This window comes from Drosophila subpulchrella, chromosome 3L (genome assembly GCF_014743375.2).
Source record: "Drosophila subpulchrella strain 33 F10 #4 breed RU33 chromosome 3L, RU_Dsub_v1.1 Primary Assembly, whole genome shotgun sequence".
In the NCBI taxonomy this organism is placed as follows: Eukaryota; Metazoa; Arthropoda; class Insecta; order Diptera; family Drosophilidae; genus Drosophila; species Drosophila subpulchrella.
The window spans coordinates 4,137,644-4,153,362 of NC_050612.1; the positions used below are offsets into that span (position 1 = coordinate 4,137,644).

Genomic DNA, 15,719 nt, shown 5'->3' on the forward strand with positions numbered 1-15,719 from the left:
CACTCTAAGATGTTCGCATGTCATGGCACCAAAAAAAATGAGAAAACAAAAAGCTCATTACTCATATGCCAATCAGAAGGGAGGCCAAAAGCGGACCCCAAACAAGCCGCAGATCTTGCGATGCTCGACTGGACTGAACTGCCACAATTAATCATCCGCCGATAATTAACAGCACAGTACGTCCAAATAGAACATAGCGCTAATGCTATTGCTAATGCTGATGCTAATGCCCGGTGTATCTGCCAGATACACTTCATTCCCGGGAAAAAGTGCGCACGCATGCGGGGAGCATTCGTCGGGTTCAAAAGGTTGCCAAAACTGTTGTTTTATTTTGACCACCTTTAATGAGTTTGTAATGAAGCTCCGGCACAGCCTCGCCTTATTTTTGTGCAGCGTAACCACTTGAAAATGAGTCAAACGGGTGGATACACGGATAGATACCATGAGCAAACCGAACCCCCTGCCCGCTGCTGTCAATTCCACAAGCAACCTTCGGTTTGAGTGATGTACTACGACGGCCACAAAACATCGACATCGCATCGCATCGCATCGCCATCGATGGTCATTAGCAAAAGATGACGACGACTGTGATGTTGATGGCGCTCCGCTGATGTTGCGCACTCGTAATTCTTCTATAATGGATCTGTTATCTCTGCGCTTAATGGGTTGCGTCTCTGGCCGCCGGGGTGCGGTGGCCGTGGGGCAAAGCTGCGCTGGGATGACTGACGGACTTGAGGCATGCTTAAAACTCGAAATTAAATAATTAGTCGCTGGCCAAGTTCGCCGTATTCCGTATTCCGTACTTCGTTCTCCGTATTCCCTATTTTTTTTTCGTCTCGTTGCGGAGCGTATTTAGATGGGGCCAGGGTAACGACCTTTTAAGTACTTTTAAGATACTAATCGCTGCTTGGTTTTTGTTGGCTGCTCTAAACAGCTAATGGCTTGTTGTGGCTTGTTTGTTGTAGTCCACTCCGCGAGCGAGTGCAACAAAGTCGCCAGCCACTTCGGATGGCACTAATTAACGTCAGGAGAAGAAGCTTTTGGCTTTTGGCTTTGGGGCCTTTCGGCCTTGGCCAAGCGGCGCTGGCGCTGAAACCATTTTCACAAAACTTTTCTCAGATGCGTATTAATTAAAATTTTGATAAGACGCCCGCTCCTCGGGGCGCGTGTAATAAAAGTTGAAAATAAATTACACGAAATTAGTATTTCTCTTTAGGTGTGGCATCATCATCATCGTCGTCGCTTTTTCGGCGGCAGCGGCAGCGGCAAAGGGCTTATCGCAAAAGTATCTACAAAATAATGGGCGACTAATAGGCCGAGACCCCATCCCCAGATCCACTTCTTGGCTTGTTGATTATGTCAGCTTTAAAAGCGGATTCGCCGAGGCCATTTAGTGCCTGTCTCCGTCTCCGTCTCGAGTTGACTCGACTTGACTTGGCTTGGCTTCACGTCCCTGCTCTGCGGGTGAAAGTGAGCAAAGTTTCTGCTCGCAGGGGAGCTCCGAGAACGGACTTATAGAGTTACACTTGTTGTCGTCGCCGGCGCTGTGGGAATGTCAACTTCAGATGCTGGTCAACTGGCCAATAAATGATGATAGTTCTGGGTGAAATCCGAGCCATGGCGCTGGGAAAACCAGGCCAGACAGAGACAGACCGAGGGAACCCGAGGAAACTTATCAAATATTTGCCCCACTTGAGTGATATCCCAATAAAGCTGCGTGTGGGCGGTTGGTAAGACTTTGGAATGTTTAAAATGTCGGATAGATGCGTGTTTATCTGTGAGATACATTTCAAGTTTCCCCAAAGCCGTTTGTTTACATTCAGGAAACACATATACTGATGAGATTGATTTCTTACTGCGTTCGTTGCATTCCGTAAATGTTTACGTACTTCAGATATGAGCTTAACAGGCATATTTTCTTTGCAAGTGTTGAATTAATTAATATTTGAAAATCAGGTATATTTATTTTAAAAACTTTCACTTAGTAAAAAGGGAGTGCGTCCACAGTTTCTCTATTCTTATTGTTATTCAGTTGTAACAAAGTTCTCACCCAAAAATTAGCTTTTAAGATGATACTTTATCTTTAAGTTTTCCCACAAGCCTTTCCCAAACCTAAGTTTATTGCCTGACTCCAGAAATAATCATAATAATGGCAGAATTTATAAGCCAAAAAGCATTCCAAGTATGCCAAGGCACATGGCACTTGCCCAAAAAACCGAGCTGAAGGAAGCCCAAATTGAATGCGAAAATTCCCACACATTGTTCAGTCTAATGAGAACTATGTCAATGCTGCTCCGTCGTTTATCCCCCTTCTGCGACCCTCCCCGCAGACAATTCTTAAGCTTATGCTTATATATTTGCCCTTGGGCTGACACTTAAGATAAAAACTCTTGACAGAGAGAGACTCTCGAAGTTGGCTGCCCGTAGGCTTTAGGCTGTGGATTCTGCCCCCTTCTCCGGTTCCGACTCTGCTTAAAGTCAATTGAACGAATTCTACAGGCAAATATTTTATGGTCAGTGTTCTTCTCTCACTCTGTCGATGTGTGTTGAATTTTAAATGAAAATTCCATAAATGCCGGCAGCATAAAAATGTACTAGGCCATCCATTTTTCACCCCCCGCCCACAGAAAGCTATCTGTTCTGTGCAAAAGTCGGTTTGACAATTTAATAGTATTCCAAAAATTAGCCAATTAGTGGGCGATGGAGCTGCTTTGCTTTCCATAAATATTTTCATATCGGAAACATGCATAATTGCATAATTTGTTTCAATTAGCAGGCCGGCCACTAGACACTTGTAATTAAGAACTTATGGGCGATAAGCTTTCCTGAGCTGGGGGAGTGAAAGGTGAAGGGCAGAAGGACAGGAGAACAGGGAACAGAAGAACAGGCCAAAAACTCACAGCCCGAGGCAAGAGTAAACAAGTCCAGGTCCTTTGACATTGCTTTGACGCTGTGTGCTTCCCTCCACCTGCACCTGTAGCACTTAATTAATATATTAAATCGGCATATCTGTTTCAGCTCTAATTAACCTTTGAACCTCTCCACAAATCAGCGCCCCTACAAAAAGTCAAAGCAAAGCCCTGGGCCCCCTCCCCAAAAACCCACAGGGGCTGTTTGGCGGCGAGGTGACAGTCACGAGTCCCATTATACGATATTGTATGTACAATTTGAAGCAACTCGCAATTACCAACGACACGTCAAGATGTGAAATTAACACCGTCACACAAGCAGACAGGGCAGGGGGCAGGGGCGGGGCTGGTCGGGGGCGGCAGACAGACATATTAATGTATCTGGCTGGTATTTAACATTCAACAACAATAACAATCACTATGTGTGTGGGTGACATTTTCGTTGGCTGCCTCGAAAATCATTAAATCACACAGCAACGACGAGGAAGGAAAAAAGCTTTCTCTGTTTGTGTCAGCCGTACAATTGGCCTCCCCTTCCGAGAACCACCCACCACCCAACCCACCGCCCACTTCTGCCCACGCATATCCTGTCAGGCCAGGAGTGAAAAAAGAAAGCAAACGGAAAAGCCAAGAGCTACGCAACCACAGCACGCAATACTCGCATTTCATTAGACACTTTGCAGTGACGACTCCTATTACTCTTCCTGAAGAGTCACCTCGGAAAGAGGAGGTGCCACGGCACTTCACTGTGGCCAGGACCTTGGCCAGATGACGTCGTCTCCTGCGACTTCCAAATAAAAACGAAAAATTAGCGTTTTATTGGTGGGCAAGGTCAAAAGCCAGCAGTTGGTGGTCCGATGATGGCTGTCACACGAATTGAAACGGAATGGTTGATCGGTCCCACTAATTCGTGCAATCTGATGGCCGAAATACAGCCCAGAAGGTGACTCCGACCAACGTGAAATGTGAGCCATAGCCATATGCCATAATTTTGTAGTTATTTTTCGTTAGTTCGTAATTGAAAAGGACAAATCAGATGGCAGCCTCGATTGGGCTAAGCACGTCCTAAGGAAGTCCCACAACTCGGCCACAAATATCTGGCAATAACTCGCCAGCGGCCAGATTAAGTGATATAATCAAGTAACAACGGCAAAACCAACTATTCCATTAGCCAACCGGGATGGGGCGACAAAAGTGCAAATAAAAACTTTTCTGTCCAACGCCGCAAATGAGTTTGTCATTATTCAAGCGCCCGGCAAAACTGTCTGCCTGTATACATACACATTTCGCGCACCTTTTTGTGCGACATTGTTTTTGCCACAAATTAATTACAATCCAAGTTGAGTGGCAAAATGTTTTTCTTGTGTATTTCTCATACAACATATTTATCAACACAAAATGTTTGCCCTGGGAACGAGACTTTGCGAGAATAAATTGGATGATATTAGGGCGACAACTTTTCATTTAGTTGGCCTGGCCGGCCAGGACTGCCCTTAATTTCCGGCCACACGCATTGGAAAAATGAAAGCGTTGGCCGGGAATGAAAAATCGTTAGGCGCGTTAGGACTCGCTTCCCCTCAACGGGTATCGGGACCTTCTTTGTGCTGGGTTTTTATTTTGCGCTTCACTTACCTGAAAATAGGTTTGACCCTTGTCCACCCAGCCGATGGCCATATCGGCACCGGCCAGATTGCCATCGGGCGAGAATCCGAAGCCGACGTAGCCCAGGGTACGTGCCTGTATTTCAAATGTTATATCCTGATTAATGATTTGCCATAGTATGCGAAAATCCTCATTCAAATCGATGGCATGATCCCAAATGGGTGTTCCGGCCGCTGCCGCCGATGTGGCTGCTGTTCCGGCTCCTGCTGCTGGAGCTCCTCCTGCCCCTCCTGCTCCCGATGTCTTGTTGCTGCGAGTGGCCAGCTTGCCGGCAGCCCGGACTCCGCTGGCCAGAAGGAGGAGCAGCAGGAACAAGCTGAACGTGTGGCAGGATATAAAACATGTGATTAACGACGACCGCCTTGAACTTGAGGGTCGTCTGCTGCCGAGCAGCGATGTTGCTGCCGTGCTGCTCTGTGTTGCTGGTGGGTCAGCAGCAAGTGTTGCTGCTGCTGCGGCTGCTGCTGCTGTAACTGCCTTCCTCGGGCGAGCCATTTTGTGCGATTTGCCGGGCTTGCTGGGTGCTTGGGTTTAGCAAATAGTTGTGATTACTTTTCTTGTTGCCACGCTGACATTTATTGCGCGCAAAATCACTGGACGACGGCTCGTAATTACGCAACTGTCTCGGACCTTCAGATCTGCTTCTTTGGTGTTATCACAGTTACGATTATTTACTTAGCAATTTCACTTTTGTCGCTGCTTCCTGCTTCCTCTGCTGATTTGCTGCTCATTAGTTTCGCTTGTCACACGAACAAAGCCGCGGATGAACAAAGCTCCAGCTCGGCCTGATCGGGCGGATGCAACCTGAAAGTTGGAAGGAAAGAAAAAATGTTATATAATTGCTATAATTTGTTGTCGGCTGTAATGGTGGAAAGAACTCGATTCCTGCCCTCGGTCTTCTTTCGTGCTGCAATGTTTAAACGCATATAATTACATAAATTATGAACCGGTATCTATGAGATACACATCCCCACCGAGCCACTCAGCCAACCAGCCATCCAGCTACTCAGCCACACAGACATCCATCCATCTATCCACACATCACAACAAAGTTGACGGTTCATTTTTGTTGTGGAGAGTTCGTCAACATTTTCCTTGAAGCGTTAATTAGCCTGGTCACGCAGTTTTCACAGCAATGTACGTCGGAAGACGAAATTGCTTTGAGTACTCGAGTGAGCAGGGAAATTAAATTCGGAGGGGAATAGTGGAGCAGTGACAGGAAAATGGCAAATATCTTCCGAAACAGCGCTTACACTCATTAAAATAGTACACAGTGGAGAGTCAAGGATAAAGGCTTCTGCGGAAATCTGTTGCCAAAATGTTTCCCATGCTCTCACTCAACCGTGCCAAGTGAGCCAGACAACCCACTCCCTCAACTTTCTGCATTTGAATGACTAATCTCGGCTTTCCCTCTCAGATATCAAGAGTCTTCGGCCTCGCACGCAATTAGTGCGTTGTGGCTCGGTCAAAGCAAATCGAAGATAATTACAGCTTGTCATAATTTTAATGAAGAAGGTCGCCCAGAACCTAACCCGAGTCAAACCGCCGTCCCTCTGTCCGTTGTCCATTGTCCGTTGTCCGTCCGTCCGTTAGTGAGGAAGCCAAGTGGGGGCGAGGCCAGACCAGACCAGGTCGGCCAATGGGACTTATTGTATTAAATCGCGGCGGCTTAGCCAGACGAACCGCAAGCGCATTGACGACGTCTAGTCCGTCCTTATCCCTCGGATTGTCCTCCTCCTGCCATCTCGCCATCTTGCCGTCGCAGCTGTCTGCGCATATTTGGTGTGCGGTTACATTTGATTACATGCCAAAAGTGCCGCCCCAGCCGCCCCCTTTCAGCCAGCACTGCGCACACAAATCTTTAATTTGACGTCGGCGTTTTGGGTAAATGTCAAATGGTTGGTAATTTGTTATAAATAGCCAACTTCCGCTGGCCCGACATAGCACATAGATACCTTCCGCCGCTGTGTGAGTGCGTATTGCGTGGATACTGAAATGTATTTGCGCTAATTCCAAGTGCTTAGTCGCGTGTTCAAAGTTGACAAAGGTCAACAAACGCCAGGCAAACACAGAAAATTGAAAAGCCCAAGCGGAGAACGAATTAAGAGCGAAGAATTGTCCGGCAAGGCCGAATGTGGAATGCTCTACTTCCATTAGTTTGATCATCTGCCATGGAAAGCCCATATCCCCTCGGGAAAATTGAATATCTTAGCGTGATGTGCTGGCCATAACAATCTCTTCCTAATGCTGACCAATAAAAGTAATTTTAGGAAGTTCCTGCCATCGGACAAATGTATCTCGAAGATACTACCGCAATATTACGGCAGATTTCTATGGCATATTTATAGGTGACTTTTATGTCCTACTTCCTTCCCCACGACAAAGTTATTGTGCCTGCCGTCCACCCCTCCGCTGTTATCAAAAATGTATCCGAAAGATACACAACAATGAGCTCGATGGGGCAATGTGGCTCTACACGGCTCCTCTTGCTCCATGTTCTCGATGGCGCTGAGTGACGGCCGGCAACGTTAAATGACGTTGATTATAATTATGCGGACTTGTACTTTGTACTACACAGGGCTACAGGGTTCCCCTGTTTTTGCTGTTGCCTTCGCTGTTTGTTATTATTATTGCTGTCGTCATCATCATCGTCGTCGTCATCTTCATCATCATCGCCGTGCGGAGTCTCCGGTCTGCAGACTTCGACTGTCGTTGATGGGGCGGTCAGATGAATGATGTCTCTTAAATACAGACCGAGCCAGGCGAGGCAATCGTCCTCATCATCATGATTGTTGCTGCTGCCGTAAAATTCAAGCCAATTTAGCCTGGAGGGAGGCAGGTCCAGCAGGTTCCTCCTTTTGCCAGGCTGCCAGGCTGCACAGCATGTTGCCCAAGCCAAGACGACATTCATAAGTACAAGTGCTCCTCGACCAAGTCAGCGATGGCAGCGTGAGTTGGCGGCAGGAATGCGTGTTTCTTGGCCAGGCCTTTGGCCGCGTATCGATCATTTCGGGCTGGCAGGGCTACCATCTCCAGAGGACATTCATAAGCACAAGTGCTTCGCCCAGGCGCTCGTATAATATTATTACTTGGCGAATTAACTACGCCGAAAGCAAAACAAACACAAACTCGAAGATTGCTCCGGCAACTGGTTCTAAAAGGCACGAAATGGCTTCCGTAGACACATTAGTCGCTTTTACACAAAAACCCAGACAAAACGGACAGAGCCTGGTCTGTGCCCCCTTTCCCCACCTCTGGACTGCTGATGGGCGAGCAAAAAGATGCAACTGAATGAGGCATATAAAAGCCTTCCCAAGCGCCGCCGCGGCAAAAAAGAAGAGCCAACAGAAGCGGAAAGAAAGAAAGAAAGGAAGAAAAGAGGGGCGAAAGAAAAGCAAGAAAAAATGAATACAAGTCAAAGACTTTGTCCAATGGTTTTCATCATTGCACGATTTGTAGATGGAGCGGGTAGTTCCACAGAGGCGTTTGCAGGGGGCTGTGGCCCCAGATCTGGTCTGTGGCAGCTTCTGTTCGCCGGCAGACGGACAACGACATTGATGAGGATGTTTTGCCAGAGCCACAGTGGGGCAAGTCCCATGGAAGAGGTCTCAGGGGGCCAAGGAGGTCACCACCTAATTCTAGCCCGTATTCATTTGATTCTCGAGTTGAGATACGCACAGCGATACGTGGAAAACCAGGTAACCAGAGCTCTTAAAGAAAACCATCACAGTTTAAGCTTCGAACAGGAATATTTTATCACTCAAGATACTATCAAACTACAATGGAATTACCCCAGAGCGAACAGCTCCAGAGAGCTTAAACTAAGGCAATATCTATAGTTCACAGCAAACAGCATTTCAACAGCAGACTTGAAGGTAAGTGTGCCAATCTATTGTCGATGCTTGCGAGAAAACAAATGATTCTGTTGGCCCTGACTGCCATGCCCACTGGGAAATTCGATCTCATACAAATTGTTTTCCTGCTGGCGTCATTCTGTGGTATTCCTTTCCCTTAATTGATTCCATTCTAATTACAATATTTAGCCAACTCATTGGCCCAATCACAGGGCATTCCTCCCCTCTCCATTTGGCACATCATTAATAACGATGGGTTCTGATTTGTGCGAACTGCTGGTTCCTTTCACCTTCCGCTCACGGGGTAATCGAATGCTTTCACATTTTAATATCTCTCACCAAGTGGTATCCCGTGCAAAGAGTAATTAGTGATTTTTGGCACATTTCAATACTTTCTAATCGCATCCCAGTGTGCCGTTTGTGGCAATTCTTTGCAGCTAGCCCAGAATCCGGCATCCCATGGCTCGGGAGAAAGGGGCAGGCTGCCCGTGTATGTTTTCATTTAGCAGATACAAGCGGCAAGTACACGGGACGCTACCGGGCCCCCGTCATCGTCGAAGATGCTCCATCATGTGGCAGCAACAACTGCAACAACGTGGTTGTTGTCGATTCCAGAGTTCTGCGGTTGCCGCAGCTTGATTATAAATGTACGAGGCAACTTGTATGACATGTAAGTTGTTGTACTTGCAGCCGAGCAGGCGAGCATCTGAGTATCTGGGCATCCGAGAGTGTGTATCTGTGAGAACGTGTATCTGGAGGAGCGTGCATGTGTGGTTGTCACTGCACCTGTCATCCTTGCAGCCTGCCAGCGAAAATTGCCAGTGCAGCAACAGCCAGTGCGGTGGGGAAAAAATTATTATTTATCATCGGCGGGCCAAGGTTTCCGAGACAAGTCAAACTGGGAATTATATGGGTATGCACGTTTATACAGATGCGCTGGGACTCCACTAATTACTGCACATCATTTGCTTACTCGAGTGCCTCTTCTGCCGCCGTTTCCAGGCCCATCTGCCCATCGCCCAACCTGCTCCGCTCGCCCCGCCGCCTCGCAGATTTAATTGAGTAAAAAAATTGACTAATTAGAGTGAGTCCAAAGCACTTGGCCCCGGGCAACAGAAGCGGCGGAAAAACAAGTCTGGGCCGGGCTCGGGCTGAGGGGTGGGGTTTTTGGGGACCGACGAGGGGAGGGGCTACCTGTTCTCATTTATTAAGGCCTGGTCAAGAGCGGTTTGAATCAAAACTGCAACTGCGCCTGCAACCCAAGGCTCCTGTGTCGTCGTCGTCGCCGTCTTCCGTAGTCCATCGTGTGTCGTCTTCGTATTTAATGATCATTAAACAAGCTGGCAGCCAATTGCACTAAGAGCTGCAGGCTTCTGCTGCCTTGAACAGTGGGCCGCGTGGCCAAAGTGGCGCCCAACGGCGGCCACTCGGACTCCAGATGGCTAAGACGGGACTTAGCCCACTGTGAGTGGCCCAGCCGACTGATGAAAACTATTAGTGAAGGCAGCTACGGAGCTGCAAAGTGGCTGCCTTTTGTAAATTGCACCGACATTCCAGCAGTTCCTGGCCTTCCTCCTCCTGGACCGTCGCGTAATTTAAATAATCATAAAAAATAATAATTCGTTCTATTGGATGCCTCCGAGTCCATGTTCAGCGCCCTGCTGCCCGTTGATTATTATGGCCCTGGTAATATCTTGTGCTCGTTAGCAATTTTCGTTTCGAATAAATAGTAATTAGTGTGCCGAAAAGAGTTGGACCCCCCCCCCCCCCACTTCGCCTGGCTTTTTATTGGCACTCTCCACCTCCGCCTGGTTTCACCTGCAAACTATCGCACAAAGCCTTTGCACTTTGCTGACGTTCTCTGTTTTGGGCACTTTTATTTGACATTTTTCATTAAACACGAAATGAAAAAAGGTTTTCTTGCCGTCAGAGGGGGGCTGTCGGCCTCAGAGCTGCGTTGACATAACATTTTTGTATGGCTCCTCCCGTCCCCGTCCTCGTCCTCGTTCTTCTCACCACTTTGGCATGGAAGTTTGAAGGCATCTGGGGAAATATGTCAGCGTTGTTTAAGTTTTTAACATTTTCAACTGGGTGCTGGGTGCTGGGTGGTGGGTACTGGGTGCTGGGGGGAGATTGCTATTTACTCTGGCATAATTGGCTTGTCGGCATAGTTATAAAAAGTTCTACTCGGGTGCAATTGGATTAAATGCACGGATATATAAACACACGCACACACAGAGGCACTGGGAGATATAAAAGTTGGCAAAGCTCTGGTTATCTTTGGAGTTGGCTCTAACGAAAGGCAAACAAAAGCCAGCTAAAAATTCCGGCTTTAATGCGGAGTATCTGAATCTGAAAGTATTTGAGCTGGAGCATATCAATCTTATCTCAGGGCAAATGTTAATATATCATGAGCGGGAGGGGTTCTATCTGCATATTTTACTCTTTCTGTGGATGATTGATTGCATTGGCTGGACGGGAAGGGTCGGAGGAATCGTTGGACAACTCCCCCACTCTCGGTGGGTGGATAACCTTTGACGTCGCGATTGAATATGCAGGATTTTGCTGGGCAGAATCATCTTTGAGCAAGTTGCAACTCGAATCCCGCAGTCCGTCTGTCTGAAAATTCAAACTTGGTTTACTCTTGGTCCATTTGTGTTGTTAGTTTGCAATGGATACACAAATAGTTGGAGAAAGCTGCCTGCTTTTCAGGTCTTTCTGCTGGTTGTGTGTCATCTTTTTGGCTTATCAGCTGCGCATCATAAAATTTGCCTCTTCTTCCCAGCTCTTACTCATTCTGCAATTGCGAACTCCGTTCACTTTTCTTCTCCAGCACTCCGAGCGCTCCTTTTCTATTCCCAGCCGGGGAACTTTCTTTTGTTTCTGTCTATTGCTAAAAGTCGGGACCCCGTTACTACTCTCCCCCGGAATACCCCTCCTCCCAGGCCCTCACTATTCGTAGTTGTGTGTTTTTGAACCAGGCAAGTGAATTTTCTCATTTTGCACTTGATATTGTTGCCGTTTTTGCTGCCTCCTGCCTGGGAAATTCTTCTGCTTTTTCTGCTTGTTTTTTATTTTGGCAGAGTGAAACTTTTCAACGCTCTCCCTTTGCCCCCCGCACAGCCCCCCAGTGTCTGGTGCTGCCTTTTGCATTTTCGGTAGGTATGAAGGTAGGAAATTTAATCTCAAAGTCGTCATCGTCAACGCCGTCGTACTCCCCGTACTTGTTGTTCTCGGCGACGTCACAGAAAATATTTAATTAATTTTTCGAATTTTAATTAAAAAGTTTCCGTTACGTTACGTTACGTCATCAGCACAGCAGATCCAGATTCCGGAACCCGGAATCCGGAATCCGCATCTCGTAGGCCGACGTTACTTTCGTGTAGTTTGGGCCCTTTTATTGCATTAAGTAGCGAATGTTTGATGGCAGGTAACCCTAGACAACTCTTCCAGCCAGCGCCATCAATCAATTCGCTAAGGAGCGCGTGGAGCAGTCCCCACCAAAGTCCATTCCAATAAACATAAAGCAAACACTTAATTGTCTGTCAGCGTTAACAAACCGACAACACAAATATCATATGACCAAGGGGCCCGAAGAGCCGAGAGCGTTGGGAGGCAGAGGTATTGGCCGCTTGTTGTTTCCATAAGCAGACACACACATATATCACCTGCTGCGCACAGAAATGTTTTTCCACAAAACTTGTAAGAGATGCCAACTGGCTGATAGGACCGTATAGACCTTATGGAGAGGGACTACAGCCGAACAGAATCCAACCCAGCCGAAGCGAACTAAACTCTCTTGCATGCATTTTGTTATCTGTGACAAAGATCTCCTGGCCATTAAATTAACACTTAATGACTTGTGAGTGCGTGTGTGTAGGTGCAGACGACAATGATGACTAAAGGAAAAGCAGCAGAAAAAAAAAAAGACTCTCTGCAGCAGCCACACATCATTAAGAGACAGCGGGGAGGCGTTGCCGGGCTTTCGTTGCCTCGGGTACTCTGCCACATCTCTTTGATACCCTACAAAAGGGCCGGACCGGCCCGAATAGGCCAGCCTGATGACTTTGTTAGCCAGGCTGCAGGGGAAAGGCCTGCCCGAGAAGAAAGGAAGAATGGTCCGACTGGCATAAAGGACTGCCTCCCGACAAAAGATGCCTGGGAACACACCTTGCCCGGGAGAAGAGCCCTTTGTTCGGTCCGGGTTATCATCGTGAAAAATGGAGTTATGGCACAAGGAAATGGATTAAGAAAAGGAAACATTATGTCCAAGATCTGATTGCTCTTTTAGAGCTCGAAATGGAGAAGAAGACAAGTAAAATATAGACTCAGAAATTTAATTTCCAAAGTAGTTTTGAAGGGATTAGAAGATGGAATAAAGGAAGATCTTTGGAAGTCCATAGAGAAATTTAAAATCAGCATTTCTTTTTGTAATTGAAAAATGTATACGATCTTTTATACTTTTTACTCAGTATTTCGTTTTTAATATAATTGGATTATGTCGAAGAAGATCTATAATAGATACTACTTTGAAATAAAAAACGCCTGTGATCATTATTAGATGTTTATGACAACAAACTTTTATCTGGGGAACCATAAATTAAAATTCTGGAGTCAAGTTTTCTGGCTTTTCTGGCTATTCCCCAACCTAAAGAGCATCGGATATTCGATTCGCATGGGGCCAGTATCTCTCCGATTCCATCTCATTTGTATCTACATCTCGGGCGGAGTATCTTGTTTGCAGCCATAAGTTTTCAAATTGTTTTTAGACTGACAAAATAAATGATGACAGGCGGCACGGCGGCTTTATCGCCGCTCTTTTTCTCCCGGGCCTCGGTCGCCCCATGTCGCTAAGTTGTTCTAATTTTTTGTTCCCCACGAGATCTCTAATGGGCGGGAGGCGGTGGGCGGGGTACGTTACATGCCTATAAGTTAGATGAATAGATAAATCTGTTTGGGACATACTTGGAAACTGCGTTTCAGAGAAGAGTCCACGGGGAGGAGCGAGTGGCGACGTGTGGGCCGAAGTGGAACACAATTTGATGTTTCTCACTTAATTTGTTATGGCGAGCGCTAACAAATTTCCTGCCATTACAAATGTTTTCGGCCTCGGCAGGGAAATATTTTTATGATTATTTAAATGTGTCTCGGGTATTAACTAATCGGACGCAATCATCGGAGGAATGCGACAAGTGGCATAAATATTTCATTTGTGGCCCAGCCAAATCAGTTGAGACTAACCGCAGGAAGAGGGGCAGAGACCTGTGTCGGTGATAAATTTATTGCATAATTGAACAGGACGAAATCCTCTTGAAGGCTTTAAAATGCATTTGTTCTTCCTGGCCCTCGCCTCACCTTGCCGGGGGATCCTTCACGCAGGACACTTCCCGGCAGTTCTGGCTTCCTCCGCCTGTTATTTATGAGCTTGCGGTAAACCAACAAATGGGTGGGGTTCGGTGTTCGGGGGTTCGGGGGATTGTGTGTGGTGCGTGCTCTCGTTTTGTTTAATTAAGTAGCATAACTGTAAACAAATTAATTTCAATATTAACAAAGAAGATTATTGAAAATCTCTCGCATTATTTACAATGTTGAATGACAAAACAAATAAATTATTAATTTTCCAAGAGCTCCGCCACTCAAGTGGATGACAATGCATGATATTTCCCTTTGAATCGGAGGGAGGTTCCCGGGGATGGGTGGTTGCGGAGAATGTGCACAAAGCAGCCATTTGAGTGTAAACATTCTGTACGATTACAGCTTCGGTTACCGTTTTAATTGTCCCTGCCACAAGCTGAGACGCCACCACCCAGCCGTCCAGCCACCCAGCCACCCAGCCACCCACTCATCCATCCATCCCTCCAAGGCCCCTCAGCATTTTCTTCAATGTCATGCTCAGCAGGAGAGGAGGGCCTTGAATGGGGCAAATGTAGCTTGAAAACTGTGGCTTTTGTCGGAGAGCAGCTCCGTTGGCTTAGCCAATATGACAACATCTGGGAGATGGGCGCTGGGAAGTTGGTCCCTTGGGTCGGTTTAGCTTGATGATGGAAAAGCAAGTCACTTGTTGAAAGGGTTGGCAAATAATAAAAACAATTGCGGGCAAGGATTAAATTAGGAAGGTGCCCGAACACTGCTGGAGAATATAATCGGAGGGGATGTAAACTCGAGTCCCAATGGTCGTTTTGAAGCTCGGAAAGGTTTTTGCTCAGCTTACTCAGAATCAAAATTAACGTTCCCCCAAATCCCAGCTAAACTTGATACTGTATTAATTTGAGCGCCATATATCTTTACTAACTCCGCTCCCTAATCCCCAAGGGCTAAGGGCTTCGGATTGCACTTCCCCCACTTGTAATAACTTGTCTGATCTCTTGTCATCATATGCGTTTAACCTCCTATGGCAGCCCCGACGTTTGCAAAACTTGGCAGGACTCTTCATCCTCGCCGCCCGCCAACCCCGACTTGACCTTGTCCCCTTACATAACCTTGTGGGTCTCTCCGGCTCCCTCGACTGCTGTTGACATGGAACCATGGCAAACATCGGGGCAGAGGGGAAAGTGCTGGGCAAACAATTAATAAAGCTCAATGTCGGCTAAGTCCGTGTAATAAACCAAAACCCTAAGCTAGACAATTAAAGCACAAAGCCCTTGGATCGCTTTCGAATGCCATCCGATGGGGGCTGTCAAAGGCAGTGACAAGATATTGAATATCTCCGGTTCGTGCCGACAGAAAGACAGAGGGAGGCCACATAAATATAGTCCGATATGGAGGAAATCTTTTGCTCATTTAAAAAATTAACTTCGAGTACCTTGCCAGCGGCAAAAAAGAGAAACGGGGACACAAAGCGATTTATTGGCTACGCAAGATAAATGGCAAAATGTTTACAGTTTCCCAGAGCCCGCTCTTACATTGAAAACGAAATGTAAGCATTTTCCGCAGAGGTTTTTTGTTGTTGGCTGTCGAAAAACTTTCGGCAGGTTTTCGCTTCTTTTCCTTTCTTTTTTCCCCATCTGCTGTTTTCAGTTGTTGCTGCCTTTGCTACACATGCGATAAAAATTGCTCAAATAAACTGGGTAAAGGGACTGTGGGCCCAGGGGAGGGGCTCCAACTGAGCGACAGGAGGCGGCGACTGCAGCAAAAACATCATTAGCATTACCAAATAAATCACATCCGTTTTTCAGACACAGTCCGAGTCCGGAATGTAAGCGAGGGACAGGGGGCGGCACTTCAGCCGAAAAATAAAATGATAACAACAGGGACAGCTTTATATAGAAAGGTACGGACTACAGGATACCACAAA

At 46.8% G+C, this 15,719-nt stretch overlaps 1 protein-coding gene across 1 annotated transcript in view; it reads right to left on the reverse strand.

The window, feature by feature from the left end:
* The window catches only part of LOC119553214 (MOXD1 homolog 2), a 113,576-nt gene that overhangs the window by 59,285 nt on the left and 38,572 nt on the right, over window positions 1–15,719 (reverse strand). The window contains exon 2 of the mRNA XM_037863471.1: window positions 4,542–5,375. Coding sequence (XP_037719399.1) covers window positions 4,542–5,066 — 525 coding nt within the window. The 5' untranslated portion in view covers window positions 5,067–5,375. The remainder of the gene's footprint in view (window positions 1–4,541; window positions 5,376–15,719) is intronic.